Source organism: Maniola jurtina, chromosome 5 (assembly GCF_905333055.1).
Source record: "Maniola jurtina chromosome 5, ilManJurt1.1, whole genome shotgun sequence".
Lineage (NCBI taxonomy): Eukaryota > Metazoa > Arthropoda > Insecta > Lepidoptera > Nymphalidae > Maniola > Maniola jurtina.
Window position 1 is genome coordinate 13,664,708 of NC_060033.1, and position 17,336 is coordinate 13,682,043.

At 35.4% G+C, this 17,336-nt stretch overlaps 2 protein-coding genes across 4 annotated transcripts in view; one reads left to right on the forward strand and one right to left on the reverse strand.

Moving 5' to 3' along the window:
- The window catches only part of LOC123865290, a 71,434-nt gene extending 57,016 nt beyond the window's left edge, over window positions 1–14,418 (reverse strand). The window contains exons 1-2 of one of the 3 annotated variants that reach the window (XM_045906245.1): window positions 1,016–1,119; window positions 25–357 (exon numbers count right to left, since the gene is read on the reverse strand). The gene's annotated coding sequence lies outside the window, so the exon portion shown is untranslated. Of the gene's footprint in view, window positions 1–24; window positions 385–1,015; window positions 1,120–14,186 lie in introns of those variants that run through there. The other 2 variants (XM_045906246.1, XM_045906244.1) reach the window with 2 other exon arrangements.
- Window positions 14,419–14,906: 488 nt separating this feature from the next.
- Window positions 14,907–17,272, forward strand: LOC123865332. Its single transcript, XM_045906303.1, has 4 exons — window positions 14,907–15,329; window positions 15,619–15,756; window positions 16,043–16,207; window positions 16,444–17,272. Exons 1-3 carry the CDS (start codon window positions 15,204–15,206, stop codon window positions 16,121–16,123), a joined length of 345 nt encoding a protein of 114 aa, XP_045762259.1. The 5' UTR covers window positions 14,907–15,203; the 3' UTR covers window positions 16,124–16,207; window positions 16,444–17,272.
- The last annotated feature ends 64 nt before the right edge of the window (window positions 17,273–17,336 follow it).

Below are 17,336 nucleotides of genomic sequence, written 5' to 3' on the forward strand. Positions count from 1 at the left end.
GTTTCACGAAATAGATATACTCACAGAAGCACATTTTTCAGCCGTATATAATGTATCAGGTGTGTATCCAACTGTAGAGTCAGCAAGTGGAAAAGTTGCCAAAACTCTCCGGACACAATGTAGGTAGTTACCTACTTATTTTCTTCATATACTTGTATTTAAACTCATTCACAACAATTTTAAAAACAGTTTATTTTAATAACCACTTAAATAATAAAAATCACTTTCAATTTTCAGTCTTTGTTTTAATCACCTATTCCATTGTTCATTTATGGAATTCAAGTTCCGAACACAATGTAATTCAATTTTATTCGTAATTTAAATTTCGAACGCGTCAAAATAATATCAAATCGCGAACTGCGAAGTAAGTAGAATTTTGCACATCTGATAACAAAGTAATGACAGAGTGAACTAAATAATATCGCGAAATATAATTTCCTTCACAGCTCGTAGGTATGTTGTTATCAAAACGGCAGCACTATCCGTTTATGTACACATGTGTGATAAAACATTGAGGCAGTCAAAATTTCTGTGCAATGTAGAGATAATAATAATAGCACATTTAGGTACGTATATTGCCATAAATTTTTTTTTAATGATTAATAGGTACTTATTATCATTTATCGACAATAAATCGCTTTGTTTATTTAATTAACATCACTAAATTAAATAAATTCCTTTTTTAATGTTTTATAAGTACCTACTGTCAACACTATAAAGACCCCTTTTATTTATTTTTTAAATGTTTTGAGTCATCGTCACCATTTAAAGAATCTATTTTTTTATGATAGGTATAAATTGTCGGTCTGTAACTTATTTAGGTACATTGAATGGTCAGTAAATTCCATGCGTGATGTGATTCAATATCACATTTCACTAGGTCGGTAGGTACTCCTCCGTAATTCGTGATCACAACAAGACAAACACGACACTATAAAGAACTGGTTCGTCAAGAGGTCTCTCTCTGTTCTGTTAACATTATAAAGAACCTAAATAAATTTTAAAAAAAAACTACCACAATTTTTTCTCATATTAACTAGTGATGTACGTGTACTCGAATTTAAAAATAACCAAACACATGTTTCCACTGAACGAGTTTATGCTGTCGACTGTCGTATTTATGCCATAATAGATAACTAGAGACGCGCTAATCTATAATGTCGCAGCGAAATGGTATAAGCCGTTAGTTAGCCAACTCCCTTAGTGATATGGCTAACGCCCGGGTGATGTTAAAACGACAACTCAATTATAGTATTTCAATAAACAAATCTATTGATATAATAGAATACTGAGCATCTGATAATCCATACTAAAATTATAAATGCGAAAATGTGTCTAACCTAACCTAACCTAACCAAACTTTACATTTTGGCGCCTTTATTCTTCCTCTGGGATTTTACGATTAGGTACATCGAATGTAATGTGGTTCAATGATTAAAACATAAATATTCATGTAGTACCCGGCCGCAGTCGTTTTAACATCTCCCGGGCGTTAGCCATACCACTAAGGGAGTTGGCTAACTAACGGCTTATGCCATTTCGCTGCGTTGCGTTGCATTGCTGCCGGAATGGGTTACCTAGTCTTAGCTAAATATATAAAAGCAAATAGCGGCTGCCTGGTCTATCAATGCACAGCTCAAACAACTGGACAGATAGGGCTGAGGCATGCAGAGCTATTATGACGTAGACATCCGCTAAGAAAGGGTTTTTGAAAATTTAAGCCCTAAGGGGCTAAAATAGGGGTCTGAGTTTGTGTAGTCCACTCGAGCGAAGCCGGGGCATGTCAACTAGTCTGATATAACAAGATAAAGTTGAAAACTAAAACCCGACTGCGATCATCTTAATAAACACTGAAATATTAGAATAAAATTGTTTTTCTTTCACTTTGTAGATTTTAAAAGGGTTGTAACTTATAACCCTTCCTTTTGGATTTGCCGCAGTCGGGTAAAAAAGTATGATTCAGTGTGTATTTATTCAGTTTGAATGGCATCGTCTTTGTTCTTTGATATTTAGTACGACGACTTATGTATGCAAACAGCTGATCGGAAATAAGTGCTCGATTATGAAACAAGATTATTCGACGGCTAACTGTCCGGTCCGGTTTTGTTGAACGAAACTATTCATATAAAAGGATACACTGACAGACTGACTGACTGACTAACAATCATCGAACAGCTTACATATAGTTTCGTGTAGAAACTTGAGATTTGGCTTGTAGGTTTTCCCTTTAAGCTATACTAGCTGATACCCGCGACTTCGTTCGCGTGGATGTAGGTTTTTTAAAATTCCCGTGGGAACTCTTTGATTTTCCGGGATAAAAAGTAGTCTATGTGCTAAACCAGGGTATAATCTATCTCCATTCTAAATTTCAGCCCAATCCGTCCAGTAGTCTTTGCGTGAAGGAGTAACAAACATACACACACACACAGACACACTACAAACTTTCTCCTTTATAATATTAGTGAGATACATCTTCATATGAAGATGGTATTGTATCATAAATAGTCTAGGACCTAGACGATTCTGCAGGCATAAGTTCCATTTAAAAATTTACGCAAGCTGAAAATTATGTAAATTGGATCTTATTATTCATTTAATAAACACCAGACATGAATGCAAACCACACTGTGGTTTCTTGAAAACTTATTAAATTAATTGTTCAATAATAGACTCTCAATATCATGCTCAAAACAATAATACCAAGCAAATACTATGTTATCTTATCGTTTTAAGTTTCGTTGTCAAAATAACGCGATAGATAAAATGTGCGTATACTTAGAACTGTTTTGTAAAATAATCACATTCGTCATGTTAATATGTACATACTTAAGTTTTTTTATTTTGATATTTTTAAGCTTTAATATTTAAGTTGACTTATCGGGTTCGCGAAACATGTCGTCTGCCCATTGCCACTTCGGCTTAGCAACCTTCAACAGGCTGCGACGCTGAAGTGGCAACGGTTGTTTTCTTACGGATCTCCTCATTTCTGATTATTATTATAAGTGCCTACGATTCTTAAACATTGCCGGTTTTTAATTGGAGTAATGGACACAATGCTGTAAAACTCAATTAAAACATAACTTTAAGATCCTTTTAAGTAGGTACTTAAGTATTATTTGAAATACATAATCTATATATACTACATATAATAAAATTGTAGAAAAGTGGTGTCTGTACAATGGAAATATATAAAAAAAAGTAGCAGGGGTTGTTATTATATCGATGCCAAACCCGAAATTGTAATTAATTTTTTTTTTGTCTGTTTGTCTGTGTGTTTGTGCACGCTAATATCAGAAACGGCTTATTCGATTTAGATACGGTTTTCACTAATATATTGTAGTAAGCTTCACTTAACATTTAGTGTTTATTTCATGTCAATCGGTTCATAAATAAAAAAGTTAAAGAACCACGGCGAACATTTTTAACGTACAGAGTACGTACTACACGCCTCGCGCCTGAGCGTCCATGGCTTTATAAAGCGCGGTCACTATTCCACGCGAACGAAGTCGCGGGCACAGCTAGTTTAGAATACGTTATTACGAATAAATAACACAGTGCCCAGGAAGGATATTATGACAACTATGACCTCTTTTCCATAACCGGTCGTGTAAATGACTCGAGATATGCTCACTAAATCGTCGCAAAATATAAGTGCCAAACCAATTCAATATCTTTGGAGGTACAAATCGCAACCGTAGGCAGGCCGTGGGTTAGGCTTTTATACGGATAAATATGCTTATACCTTATCTAATCTGGAACCTTACCGATACACGTAGCTAAGTGTCGATAAACTGTTAAGTAGGTACTTAGTTTATCTTTATATCCTAGGTTTTTTGGCTACCAAAATAATACATACTAAGTAAATTTATATTCGCAAGAGTTCATCATTTTACAATCGACAATAGTTTTGCACTTCACTACGATCGCAAACTACAAAAATTGTTTTCTCTAGCTTTCGAATTCAGGACCTACGTTTACGGTACGTTTCTTTAATTTCAATTTTCAAATTCCATTTTTTAGTTCAGCTACTTCACTCTGGGCCCGCTTACTCGTTCGAAACGTCCAAATTGTAGATTTAATTAATTTAATCACAAGATTTCTATGGAGTCTCATGATTAAATTAGTTTAATCTCCACTTAAATTTTTGGCTTCCTTCTTGTACTTCAAACCCTGAAAAATTGCGAATCACATCTTACATTACATAATATTTAAGTTTCTATAGGAGCGGACTGAATTCTGTAAGGTCGGCGGTTTGTCGTACCTACTCCTAGTACAAGCATTTACACTTAGTTGGAGGGGAAAGGAGAATATTAGTCATGATTAACGTGGCTCATATTCTTTTAAAATCGATCGTCACTAGCAACGAATGCGTCGTACATTTTAACTTCCCCAATGCCCCTAATTATTTAAAAAACGCTATAATATATCTACAGTATACACGCTAAATCGATTAGTTCTAAATATACCCAGTAAAGTACCATTTCTCTATTCCAAATGCTTGCATAAGTCGCCCATAGACGTTGCGTCACCACTTTCTACGGGACATAGCCAATGCTGGCAACGCGAACGCTTGCCCGATCTGTTGGCATCTGAGATCAAATCTATTTGCCACTAAAATATGGCAAGCATTTGTGTATACCTATTGCGGCAAACGGAGTTGTAAACTTTTTAACCCCCGACCCAAAAAGAGGGGTGTTATAAGTTTGACGTGTGTATCTGTGTTTCTGTGTATCTGTATGTCTGTGTATCTGTGTATCTGTCTGTGGCATCGTAGCGCCAAAACGAATGAACCGATTTTAATTTACTTTTTTTTGTTTGAAAGGTGGCTTGATCGAGAGTGTTCTTAGCTATAATCCAAAAAAATTGGTTCAGCCGTTTAAGAGTTATCAGCTCTTTTCTAGTTTTCTTGTAGAAAAGAAGGTTAGATAACCGTTAGGTTCATAATATTATGTCGATTGACAAATGTCAAGCTGTCAAGATGGACGTTGCCTAAATACATAATTATTTATTTGAAAATGATGTTTTGGAAAACTCAGATACTTTAGATCATAGGCGCGGAATAGTCCAAGAAAACCAGTTCAGCCGTTTGAAAGTTATCAGGTATTTTCGGTCTTTTCTAGTTACTGTAACCTTCACTTGTCGGGGGTGTTATAAATTTTTAATTTACACTTGTTGATACGAGTAATAAAGTCACTCATGAGAGAAAACTCAGAGTCACTCATAGGGTGATATCGAAAGAGCTAGCAAATTAAAAAAAGATTAAAAACCAGGAAATCCGTAGGAGAACCAGAGTAACCGACATAGCTCAACGGGTTGAATGCTAAAGTGGCAATGGGGATAGTTCGTAAAATCAATATGCGTTTGGGTCCCAACCCCAAAGGTGCTAAAATGGCGATCCCGCACCGGAAAGTGCTGCGTTATAAGGGTGAGGCCAAACGGACGTAATTTTTTGAGTTGTCAGTCGCGTAATTTCGGTCGCGTAATTTCTGCTACATTCGGTTTCATACAAAAGTCCAGTTCGTGCCACACGGCGACGCAAAATGAGCTGTGCGCCTTGTGGCATGAACTGGACTTTTGTATGAAACTAAATGCAGCAGAAATTACGCAACCGAAATTACGCGACTTACAACTCAAAAAATTACGTCCGTTTGGCGTCACCCTAAGACTCCCCGGACTAGTGACTAGAATTGACTAGATGGACAGTGACCAAATTCAGTCATCTAAAGTTGGTCACCCATCCAGTTACCGACTTGGGTCAATTGCAATCAATTGATATGCGTTACCAAACAAGGCCACACGCCACTCAGAAGTAAAATTAAGTAGAACTTCAATAGGTACCTAGATATTTTTTAGTACAAGAAATATCTTTTTACCGAGTATCTAACCCACATTGTACGTGATGCGCAGTATATCCTCTTAAAACAGCATTAAAAAGTCCGCATATACCTACCTACCTACTGTACACATCTGCCACCAACAACCTATGACCTCATTGCGTGTAATTACTGCACAACTGTCGTCAACAACAGCATAAACACAAAATTATTATTATACCTACCGCAGAATAAGTAAACAAACTTATTTTAAGAATTTTTTAATCTAAACGATGATAAATCATATCAGCAGGACTCCAAAATACGGAATATTTCATAGGATGTATTTTATTTATTAACCCCCGACCCAAAAAGAGGGGTGTTATAAATTTGACGTGTGTATCTGTGTATCTGTCTGTGGCATCGTAGCTCCTAAACTAATGAACTGATTTTAATTTAGTTTTTTTGTTTGAAAGGTGACTTGATCGAGAGTGTTCTTAGCTATAATCAGCTCTTTTCTAGTTACTGTAACCTTCACTGGTCGGCGGTGTTATAAATTTTTAATTTACACTTGTTCAGATACAGGTTATGCCTTGACTGCAATCTCAGTGATGATGCAGTCTGGAAGCGGGCTAATCTGGAAGGAGTAATTTAAGTTGTACATCGGTACCACTTTAGTTTTTACTTTCTACACGGCATCGTGCATTGTATTGGAACGCTAAATCGCTTGGCGGCACGGGCTTGCCGGTAGGGTGGTAACTAGCCACAGCCGAAGCCTCCAGTCTCACCAGACGAGACCAGAGGAAATTTAGAAATGATAAAATTCGATATTTCCCCTGCCGGGAATAGAACCCCCATATGCCACAGCGCTCACCACTACGCCAGGGGACGGAGGACGTCAGATGTAATTTAGTTACTACGGAATATGTACACCCTGAGGAAGCTACTCTAATTCCAGTCAGGCACAATCAGTGTTGGCACGAAACTTTGATGGCAATCACGATAGATCGGCAACGGTCGAAGTGATACAAGGAATTCAAGGACTTGGGCGCGTTTGGAACCCTCGTAGCTTTAGTTTTAAGTAACGTAATTAATTATCACCACTATATCGTACAAGTTTAACAATTTCGACCATCAAAAGGAGTACAATTGTACCTACTTTGAATAAATGATTTTGACTTTGACTTTCAAGGACCTGCACAGCCCCAAAGAAGGAAGAAAAAACGGCCAAATGGGCAAAACTTTAATTATATCATTATCATATTTATTTGGCTAGAATATGGTACATGCATATTCTAGATATACATGGGTTTAAGAATTAGGAAAGTAAATCACATATCCTGCCAAGAATGGCGGGCAAAAATTGAACCCAGCATCTCATCTTACACGCATTCTTAACATATTATGTGATCGTGGTCATAATGAGAACATTGAGAATATTGAGATACTTCTATACAATGAAGGCGAGACCTTTTATTTCAAAGAAGGTCTTTGTTAAAGGTTCGGAAAACAGAATTTTTCTGAGAAGATACCGGCAAGAGAAGCATTGTTTTGTTTAGATTAGAACATACCTAACAGTGACTTCAATATGCCCAGTTCATAATTACTTGTTTGCCAGTTCGTTGGAGCGTGAGCAATCAACAAAAGTGAATATACCCACGTATAGTTTCACTTTTGTTTAGCCTGGATAGTTTCCATCAATTGTTATGAACTTTTGGTCTTGATTCATGATACATCGTCATTGTGTGTGGAAAAATTCGACTGTCACCGATATGATTCAGAAGTCAATCCCAAATTGACCTGCAAGTTAAAGTCCTTGAGCACCGAAGTGACATATAACTCAAAATTAAAAAAAAACCCGACACAAAAACCTCAGAAAACTAGAAAAGAGCTGATAACTTTCAAATGGCTGAACCGATTTTCTTCGATTATAGCTAAGAACACTCTCGATCAAGCAACCTTTCAAACAAAAAAAAACTAAATTAAAATCGGTTCATTCGTTCACAGACAGATACACAGATACACACGTCAAACTTATAACACCCCTCTTTTTGGGTCGGGGGTTAAAAATATGACAGTCCGGTTGTCGACTAGGGTTCCATACCCCAAGAGCGCCGTCGAGACCCATAACTAAGCTTCCGCTATCCATCCGTATGTCAGTCCGTCTGATTGTCTGTCAGCGGGCTGTATCTCTAAACCCTAACAGTTATAGAGGTGAAATTTTCACATATTTTCGTCCTATTTCTATTGCCGCTTTAACAACAAAAAAAAATAAATTTACAAATGGCCGTCATGAAAATTTAAAAAAAAAGTGTTATTTCTTGAACGATGGTACGGATAGCGGAACCCTCCATGTCCGACTCGCACTTGACCGATTTTGACGTGACAACGTCTTATAATTCGATAGTGCCGGCTGCACGCACGAAAAAACATGACTCATGCGGCGTTACCTCGCTCTGAGGCGTTCCATGTAAGGCTTGAAGTGCAAGCGAGAGCGCGGAACGAGCGACAAAGAAGCACAATCGGCCTTTGTTGTCACGTTCAACTATCGTCAGTAAACCGACTTTACAGACAACCAATTTTTGAAGACAGCGTTGGACACGTAGGAAGAAAGTGACTGTAAATCCTAAGTAAACTTCAGTGATTAAATTACTGTTTACAACTATAACACAATAGGGGCTACGTCAACGAACGGCTTTATCACCGTATCGTGATTATAAAGTGTTTACGATGTAAAAGCAAGTTTGTGTAACTTGCTTTTATAGAGCCTTAAGAGGGCTCTCTCCGTCACTCGTTTCATACAATCGTAGTTCCAATTTCATTTGAATATGAAGCAACCAAAGTCCATGATATTTTGCAGACATATTCTAGAAACTAATATCTATGTCTGTGGTTTTCCAAATTTCTGTTAAATTATTCGGTTTCAAAGTTGCGCGGTCTTAAAAATTTTCATGCAAATCTTTGAGCCCCTGTAATTTTAAAACTACATATTTTTAGAAAAATGTAAAACACCACAGACACAGATATTAGTTTCTAGAATGTGTCTGCAAAATTTCATGGACTTTGGTTGCTTAATATTCAAATGAAATTGGAACTACGATTGTATGAAGCGACTGACGAAGAGAGCCCTGTTAACAATGGCAAGCCTCGAGAGGTTGGAGTCTCTACGAATTTCATTATATCAAAACAAGCGAAATTGAAACCTATGTACAATGGGCAAAGGTTACTTTTAATTCGAATAGTTTTGGTTTTAATGTTCATCATATTGATGGAAAAACCAACATGGTCTCTGTCGCGGATGGGGAGGCGATATGTAGCGACACAACATTTGACAACAAGTATTTGACCATTAGGTCAAAATAATATAACTACTTAACATGGAAGCGTATGTCTCTACTCACTCTATGTGGAGTCGAGATGGAGTGGGTAGAGACAGACCCTTCTACTAGTTGGGAGTTGTCATATGTAGTCTAGATTCTAGACTATATTATGTGGTAATTTCTAACTCTAACACAGCAGCGCGCGGTAGAAGATTTCTCACTCCTGTACGTGGATTGACAAGTTGATTCGATTTAGCTGCGGACATTATTAAAATTATGGTAAACTAGCTGATGCCCGCGACTTCGCGTGGATTAGAGTTTTTAAATCCCGGGGAAATTCAATGATTTTCTGGGATAAAAACTCTTTAAGGGTTTTTTATTAATTACAAGCAAGCGCTTGACCACAATCACACCTGATAGAAAGTGATGATGTGACCTAAGATGGGACGCGTTTACCTAGAAGATGCCTATTCACTCTTTTAAAGATTCCTGGATTGTAATTTGTAGGAAACACAGATCGCGGAAGAGTATTCCAAACCTTAGTCATCTCTCTTTCCCTTTATTAGAGGGTCTCTTTAATAAAGGGTCTTTAACTATAACCATGCAAAAAATCACGTCGATCCGTTGCTATGTTATGTCGTATTTGAAGGACAATCTAACAACACACTTTCGCATTTACAATAATGTGGGTAGTGATGAACATAACATGTCTATAGTACGAGAAATGACATTCATTTGCGAAAGTGCTATGTCTTCTCCACTGGCTTGCTGCTCGATACAATAAAGTTGATTCTTTAGAGTGCATTCGGTACATGTGCACTGAGGCGCGTCGTGCTTGCAAGGCTGAGGCTACATTGGAGTTTTTTTTTTTTAAATTTACAGACTAGCGCTTGGCTGCAATCAGACCTGCTATAGTGCGTTTCATCGGATAGTACCTATGGCGTTATGTTGGCTCCCCTGTCTGTTGAGTGGTCATTGGCACCATATTGGCATGAGAAGACGCAGATTTTGTTTATTTTCATTTGATTTTCATTTCATTCATTCAGGAAAATCAAATGAAAATAAACAAAATCTGCGTCTTCTTATGCAAATATGGTGCCAATGACTTGGACAGACAGGAGAGCTAAAATAACGCCATAGGTACTATTCGTTGAAACGCACTATAGCAAGTGATGATGCAGCCTAAGTTGGAGCGCACTTGTCTAGAAGATGCCTATTCACTCTTGACTTGAAAGCACCCATATTAAAAGTGGAAGGGAAAACTGGTGCCAGAAGGGCGTTCCATATCCTAGCGGTTCGAATTAGAAACGAGGAAGCAAATCGCTTCGTACGTGTCCGAGGAATTTCAACTGCGTACTTAGTTACGTAGAACTTAGGCAAAATCGCAAAGACTTCACAACGCACAAGTGCGCTTTGCCCGGTGCTCTACACGGTATTTAAAGAACTTGATATATTGCGGCAGCAAGCGCCCCGGGCACGCGGACGGCACGCTTTGTTAGAATTATAGAAAAGAATAATTTCAGGATCAATGATGATCCTAAAATTAGTTTCGCGCAATTTTGAACCTAAAAATAATAAAAAAAAAATTAAGAGCAATATAATATTTTCTCAATAATAACTGAGGACATGGGGTCTTCAGACCCCGTTTGAACTTTAAATACATTTAACTTACGTTTACGTATGTTACGGCACCAGACAGTGCAACCTACCACTAAGCGTTTGGTGAAGGAGAAAGTAGAATTGGGTATATCTAAGAAATCAACAGAGTCAAAGGTCTGTCAGACCCCCATGTCCATAATTAAAGGTTAAAGCGTGGAGCCTTAGGCGATCAATGTTGTTACATATTTTATTGAGGGCCAATTGAATTGCTAGTTCAAAGAAAACTGCAAGGTTGCCTATCGATTGTTTGTTACTGAAATAATAGAAACTTTACGTGGAATTCGAATAAAAATAAACGGCTTTCTAATAAATTGTTAAATTAAAAAAGTGTACAGTACCTCTTTGAATAAATTATTTGAATTTGGAATTTATCACATATTATAAATATGAAAATGTGTTAGTTTGTTGGTTTGTTCTCCAATCACGCCACAACAGAGCTATGAATCCACGTGGTCTTTTTGCATAGATATAGTTAAAGTTTTTAAGAGTGACATCTAGAGGCTATTTTTTAACAGCCTTGCCGGCCTTTCAGGAATTTGTTGGTCTGCCCCTTGAATATCCCCATGTTGTTTTTTTTTTTTAATCTTTATTTTTTTGGGACTTTAGTCCGACACGGACACGCCAGCCCCATCGTAACCTAAATTACAATTACATTCTAAATAACCATGTTGATTTATTATTACTTCACTTCATACTAACTTTACTTTTATTTACTTCATGATATAGTAAATGCACTTTGCATCAACGCGTTTTAAATGAACCCTATTGCGGGGAAATATGAGTCACATTAATTATATTAATTAATGTGTGGGCCATGAGGTTATCAAATCTGAAAGAGTGTATGTGTTCGCACATTTGTGTGCTCCGTAGACACGCATTGCATGCAAGGAATAATTGTAGAAAGTAAAACTTCTTTAATGGCGACTTAAAAGAAGCTGGAGAGTAACTCAGTTGTTTTTCGAACGGAAGTAACGTTTACTTCAACCAAGATTGGGACGCCAAACAGATCAGCTGTTTTGAGGCCCCCATTTTTTATCAAAGTGGTAAGACATGATGGTGATGCTGACAGGTAGTTAGTGCCATGGATTAAAAGCTAAACTTTTTGCGGACTCCATCATTTTTTCTTCATCTTTTATTCTTCATTTAAAATAATAGAGTTCCACGCTCATTCATTTCCATTCCACAGCAGGTAAAGGTTAAAAGTTAAAACACGTAGTAATTTTTAGGGTTCCGTACCTCAAAAGGAAAGGAGTAACACTTATAGGCTCACTTTGTTATCTGCCTATCTGTCTGTCCATCTGTCGTGTCTGTCAAGAAATCTTACAAGGCACTTCTCGTCCTATAGGATTCGCCTTGAATCATGAAAGTTGGCAGGTAAGCAGGTCTTATAGAACAAGTAGAGGAAAAAATCTGAAAACAGAAAATCCTGGTGCTTACATACAAGGAGGCCTGATTTCCTGGTGAGGAAAGAGGGAAAGAAGAAATATGAAGGTTAGGGTGCTGAGTAAATGTGTACTCAGCTTAAATAAGTGATAATTAAAATAAATTATTGATGTTGCAGTAGAACTCAATTGTACCATAAAGTTCCTAGCAGCGAAATTTTCGCTTATAATCAAAGATAATTGACTGGTATTACTAAGCAATTAATTAAACATAATGACTAGTTGTTTATTCCAACTAACAAAAATATTTTCTTATAATATTATATTTGCTGCTGAGGACCGGGTGTGGTGGCGCTCTTTAGGGAAGGCCTATGTCCAACAGTGGATGTGCACAGGCTGATGATGATGATATATTTGCACCTAGGAACTAACCAGAGGAGTAAGCAACATAGAGACATTGGGGTTCCAAGGCACTGGAATGTCGACCTTGCACCAGACAATGCAGCATTAGAAGACTCCCCAGTAGGTGAACAGACAACATCAAATGAGTAGTCACAAATTGCAAGGAGATACTGGATTCAGGTGGTACAAGACTGTGATATGTGGAAGCCCCTACAGAAGACCTATGTCCAACAGTAGACATCTATTAGTTCATAATGATAATGATAACAATGATAAAATTATAATATATTATTCCTAGAAAGGTATAATATGTACTTACCTAGAAAAGTACAAATTGTACTAACAAACTAACCATAATTTAATTTGTAATACTAACTCTCTAATCTCAACTATTATTAATTTCTCTAAATATATTTATCATAAACTTGTGTTATTTTTTTGTATGGAATTAAATAAAGCTTTATTATTATTATTTATTATTACCTAGAAAATTTGTGAATTATTTATACATTGTGAATTATTTATATATTATATTGTGTGAATTATTATTACCTAGAAAAAGTGAAAAGTAGAGTGCTTAGTGAAGACATTGGAGACCCTAAAATTCAGAATCTACCAACTCTTCACTGACGAGTCATTTTTAATTATCTTCTGCCATCTATTTTAATAATATAATAAAAGGAAAACTGCTCAAACTACTGGACCAATGGGGCTGAAATTTAGCATGCAGATAGGTAGCTATTATGACATAGACATCTGTTGATGGGTAGGTAAGCTAAGGTTGAGATCAGTCTATAGGGATGACTTTGACTTAAGTCAAGAATTAAAATTAGGTAAATAGAAGAAAACTAATTGCAGTGTTGTTAAATTCCAATCTTACAGACAAAGCACAACAAGATTCTGAATAGAACATTAACTTAAAATAAAATAAATTACATATTTATCAACATCCTTACAAATGTAAAGAAAAAACTGCAACATTACGAAATTGCCTTAAACTTCATTGCCAATTGAAAACAAAATTTAAACCTTAGCTTTTAAGTTTATATTTGCAAAGCAAACATTCCTTCAGAGTACATGACTAATGTTTTGTGGTATTGTTATGGTAAAGAAGACTCTATAACATTGAATTAAAGTTTATTTTTCAGTAGGCTTTGTTCAGTACATCTGCACTGAGAATGCACTAAGGTATAAGGGTCAATACTCACTAGTTATTATCTTCTTTAGCCTTTTAAGAACAGTTAGGTAGGTACCTAACTATTTTGGATTGGTTAGGTAGCTATTAACATTTTGATGAAACACTGTAACTGTGTTAAATATTGGAATCTTTTGAAATTATTATTTAATTGAATAAAAATGGCAATAGTTTTTAATATTTGCACCAATATCCAAAGAAGTACTAAGAAGGCTAATAAAAAGGAATGGAAAGTAAGCTTTTAAGCTGAAACAATAATAAGAAAATCCTATATCATAGGTAACAGAAAAATCAAAAATTACTCAAGGTTATTTCCTGTTGCTGATTTACATCTATACTAACAATAATTGGCGAAAGATTATCAAGATTAATCAATAATTATCGTTATTATAGATAGAAATCAAATATTACGTACCTATTTTGATGAATAATTGTGAACTCTTTCCTAGCACAGAGGTTGTATAATCCAAGTTATGTTGGTTTGGACACTACACAGCACTTTAAAAACACGATAACGTTAAGGAATATACGTATTCAAACACTAAAAATTACACAACGTAACAACAAAGAAAGACAGAAAATATTGAAGATTTTACACAAATTCGTCTCCACAGTTTCAAAACACTTGTGAAGCGAGTTTTGACAATTGACATTGACAAATTCAGCGTTGCCAGATGACATGTGGCAAATCCTACCTACAAAACGAAACTGAAAAAGTATTAAAAGCTTTAAAAGGTACGAAGGGGATGTAAAATTGGATTTGCCTTGTCAAATTATTGAGGTGGAAAAAAATGGCAAAACAGCTTCTAAGAATCTATTTGAAAAAGGTACAAAAACAAGTCTTATGGAAAAAATTATTAATTAAATTAAATAATTAAATAAATGAATAAATACACACTGAAATCATAACACTTGTTTTTGTGAGCAGTCATGTAATAAGACTGAAGGTACAAAGATAGTAAGTAAAAGTACCAATTTGGTATATTTTACACCATTCTGGCAGTACTTTACAAGTTGTACAAATTACAAAATGACGTTTCCTACATGATTTTTTTTTTCTCTAACTTGTAGGGATGCTATTCGATACCGATTATTTTTAAAAATATTTACCGGTTAACTTTACAGGAAAATTGTAATAAAACAGTGCATTTATTATTATATTTACATAAATATTACTCGTTCAATTATCGTGTAATACAATTCTCAAAAATATTGTGACCATCTCATCTACTATAATATTTTTGAAGTATAAGATTATTATTACTTTAATTGGTAACATTAATGAACATCTTTAAATATTTCTGAAACTGAGGATTGGACATGCGCACTAACAAATCCGTAAAGCAACAAGTAGTTAATGATATTGATTTTTAGAACCTCAACAAAAACGAGTAAGTATCTTGATGAAAACGGCGACTATTAAAAGAATAAAATGTTACGGATAGCATCATCAGCAGCCTGGTTATTAATTTTAGGATTGTATGACAGTTGTTTAAGTGATAAAACTGGTACAACCTTTACGTTTAAAGAATATCAATACAAGGATTCACCTAAAAATGTATGTTTATCACTTTGAGTTGATTGTATTCAGTGGATTTTATGTTTATCTCCTAAGTGTTTGAACTTCTAGAATAAAGGATTGAAAGTACTTTTTCAAACTCTACTGTGGTAAAAGAAGAAATAGATGTCTTTTTTGCCTCCTAAATCGACAATTTCCTCGTTTCTTTCGCTTAGTTAAGTACCTATTTGCTCTTATTTGCTACAATAGGTACCACAAATATGCCGTAATAACCCTTTTTCTTCTCTTTAAGTTATGTACTTACTTCTAAAACGATATAACTTCGCAGGAAATGACATTTCATGAATTCGAAACAGCGTGTGAACAAAGCAGTGCATGTAATCAAATGACTGGATTAGCGCAAATGAGATGCGTTCGAGAATGTGTTTCACCATCATGTTACCGAGAGATATATTCATCAGATCCGGTAAAATATACCCCCATGTGCCACAAAACTTGAAAAAGTGTGAGGTTACTGTGGACGCTGGGGTTTTGCTGGGTAGAGTAAGAGTTAAGACTGCTTGCTAAACTTGCTAAAAAGTCTATTTATTGCACTTAATGTGATCGGTACTTTACGATAATCTGACTTCTGCATAATTTCAAGTTTCGTGACGAGACCAGCTCTGCCATAAGTATCTATGAATATTGATGTAATCTGATTTAATGAGAAGATTATGGAGACCTGAATAAAGTTATGCCCTGTTAATTTTCAGCTTGAAGAGGGTGAAATCGATGTCCGACTAAATTCATTCAAAGGCTGTTTCGTCCAAAGAAGTGGTCGAACGAGAAACTGATTTCCTTCAACTTTGATATCATCATTTATCTTATGCGTGAATAAGATAAATAAAATACGTCGAAAAATTGCATTCATGTTGCTCGTAAGTATTTTTCACTACAAATCAAAGCTCTGATGCGTTTACAAATGTTATAATACCTACATAATATGATGAGGTAGAATTTGTTATCAAACTACTTATAATAAATAATCAATGGTTAATTTACTATTGAAATATCCATGTATTCAATAGTAAACACTCAAATGGTTTCTGCTTTAGTAATATTTTTTAATGCCAAAATAAACATAGGTAATTAAAAATATGTGATTTCATTTTAGCTCCTGACCACAATCGCGTATAGTGAAAACGCGTTGATGAAGAAAGTAACTACAAATTATCGTCAAAAACCATTATTTTAATAAAACTTGGCGACTGTCAACAAGATGCAAATATGAGTTTTAGTGAATAATATTTCTACTAATGGGTAACAGAAGAGTATTCTCTAGTTACTTAATAAAATATTGTTAGTCTGTCACTTTGTTGTTAACTTTATTACTAGGCATGTTTGTTGAAATTATTATCATAACGTTTCAATTACTATCCAATCAATATTAATGCACTTGAATAGCACAACACATCGTTTTTTACAAAATACTCTTTAAATTTATAAAGCACCTTTATTTAGATATTTAATTAATAGCCACACTTTCGAAACACTGTCAATACATCTTATAATTACATTTTACCCAGTCGAATCTATGCTAATTTGTATCTTAACAGACTTATTACACAGATACCTAAGTAGGTACTTGGTAAAAACCATTGTAAGAACGAAAAGGTGTTGCTTCAGTACTAACACCACGTACCTTTAGTCATTTATGGGTGGTTCTAACATTTTGAAGCCATTTCGCCAGAGAATTGAGTGACACGTCGTTTTGGCCAGTCAGAAACATACAACCTTCAATAGAAGCTTTCCTGTCAAGTTCCTAATTTTGACCTTAGACTATGAGAAGACCATTTTGACTTAGTTACGTGGTATTAGAACTGAAACGACGAAGGTGTTTTTAAAGGTCAGGACAATGTCAAACTTTTCGAATATCACGCAATCCTTTATTTAGCCTTATTTCATAACATAAAATCTAATTAAAGTTATATTCACTTTTTAAAGATTGTATTATTTTAACCTAACAAAAATTCCGCATCTTCTAAAAAATCCAATTAAAAATATTTT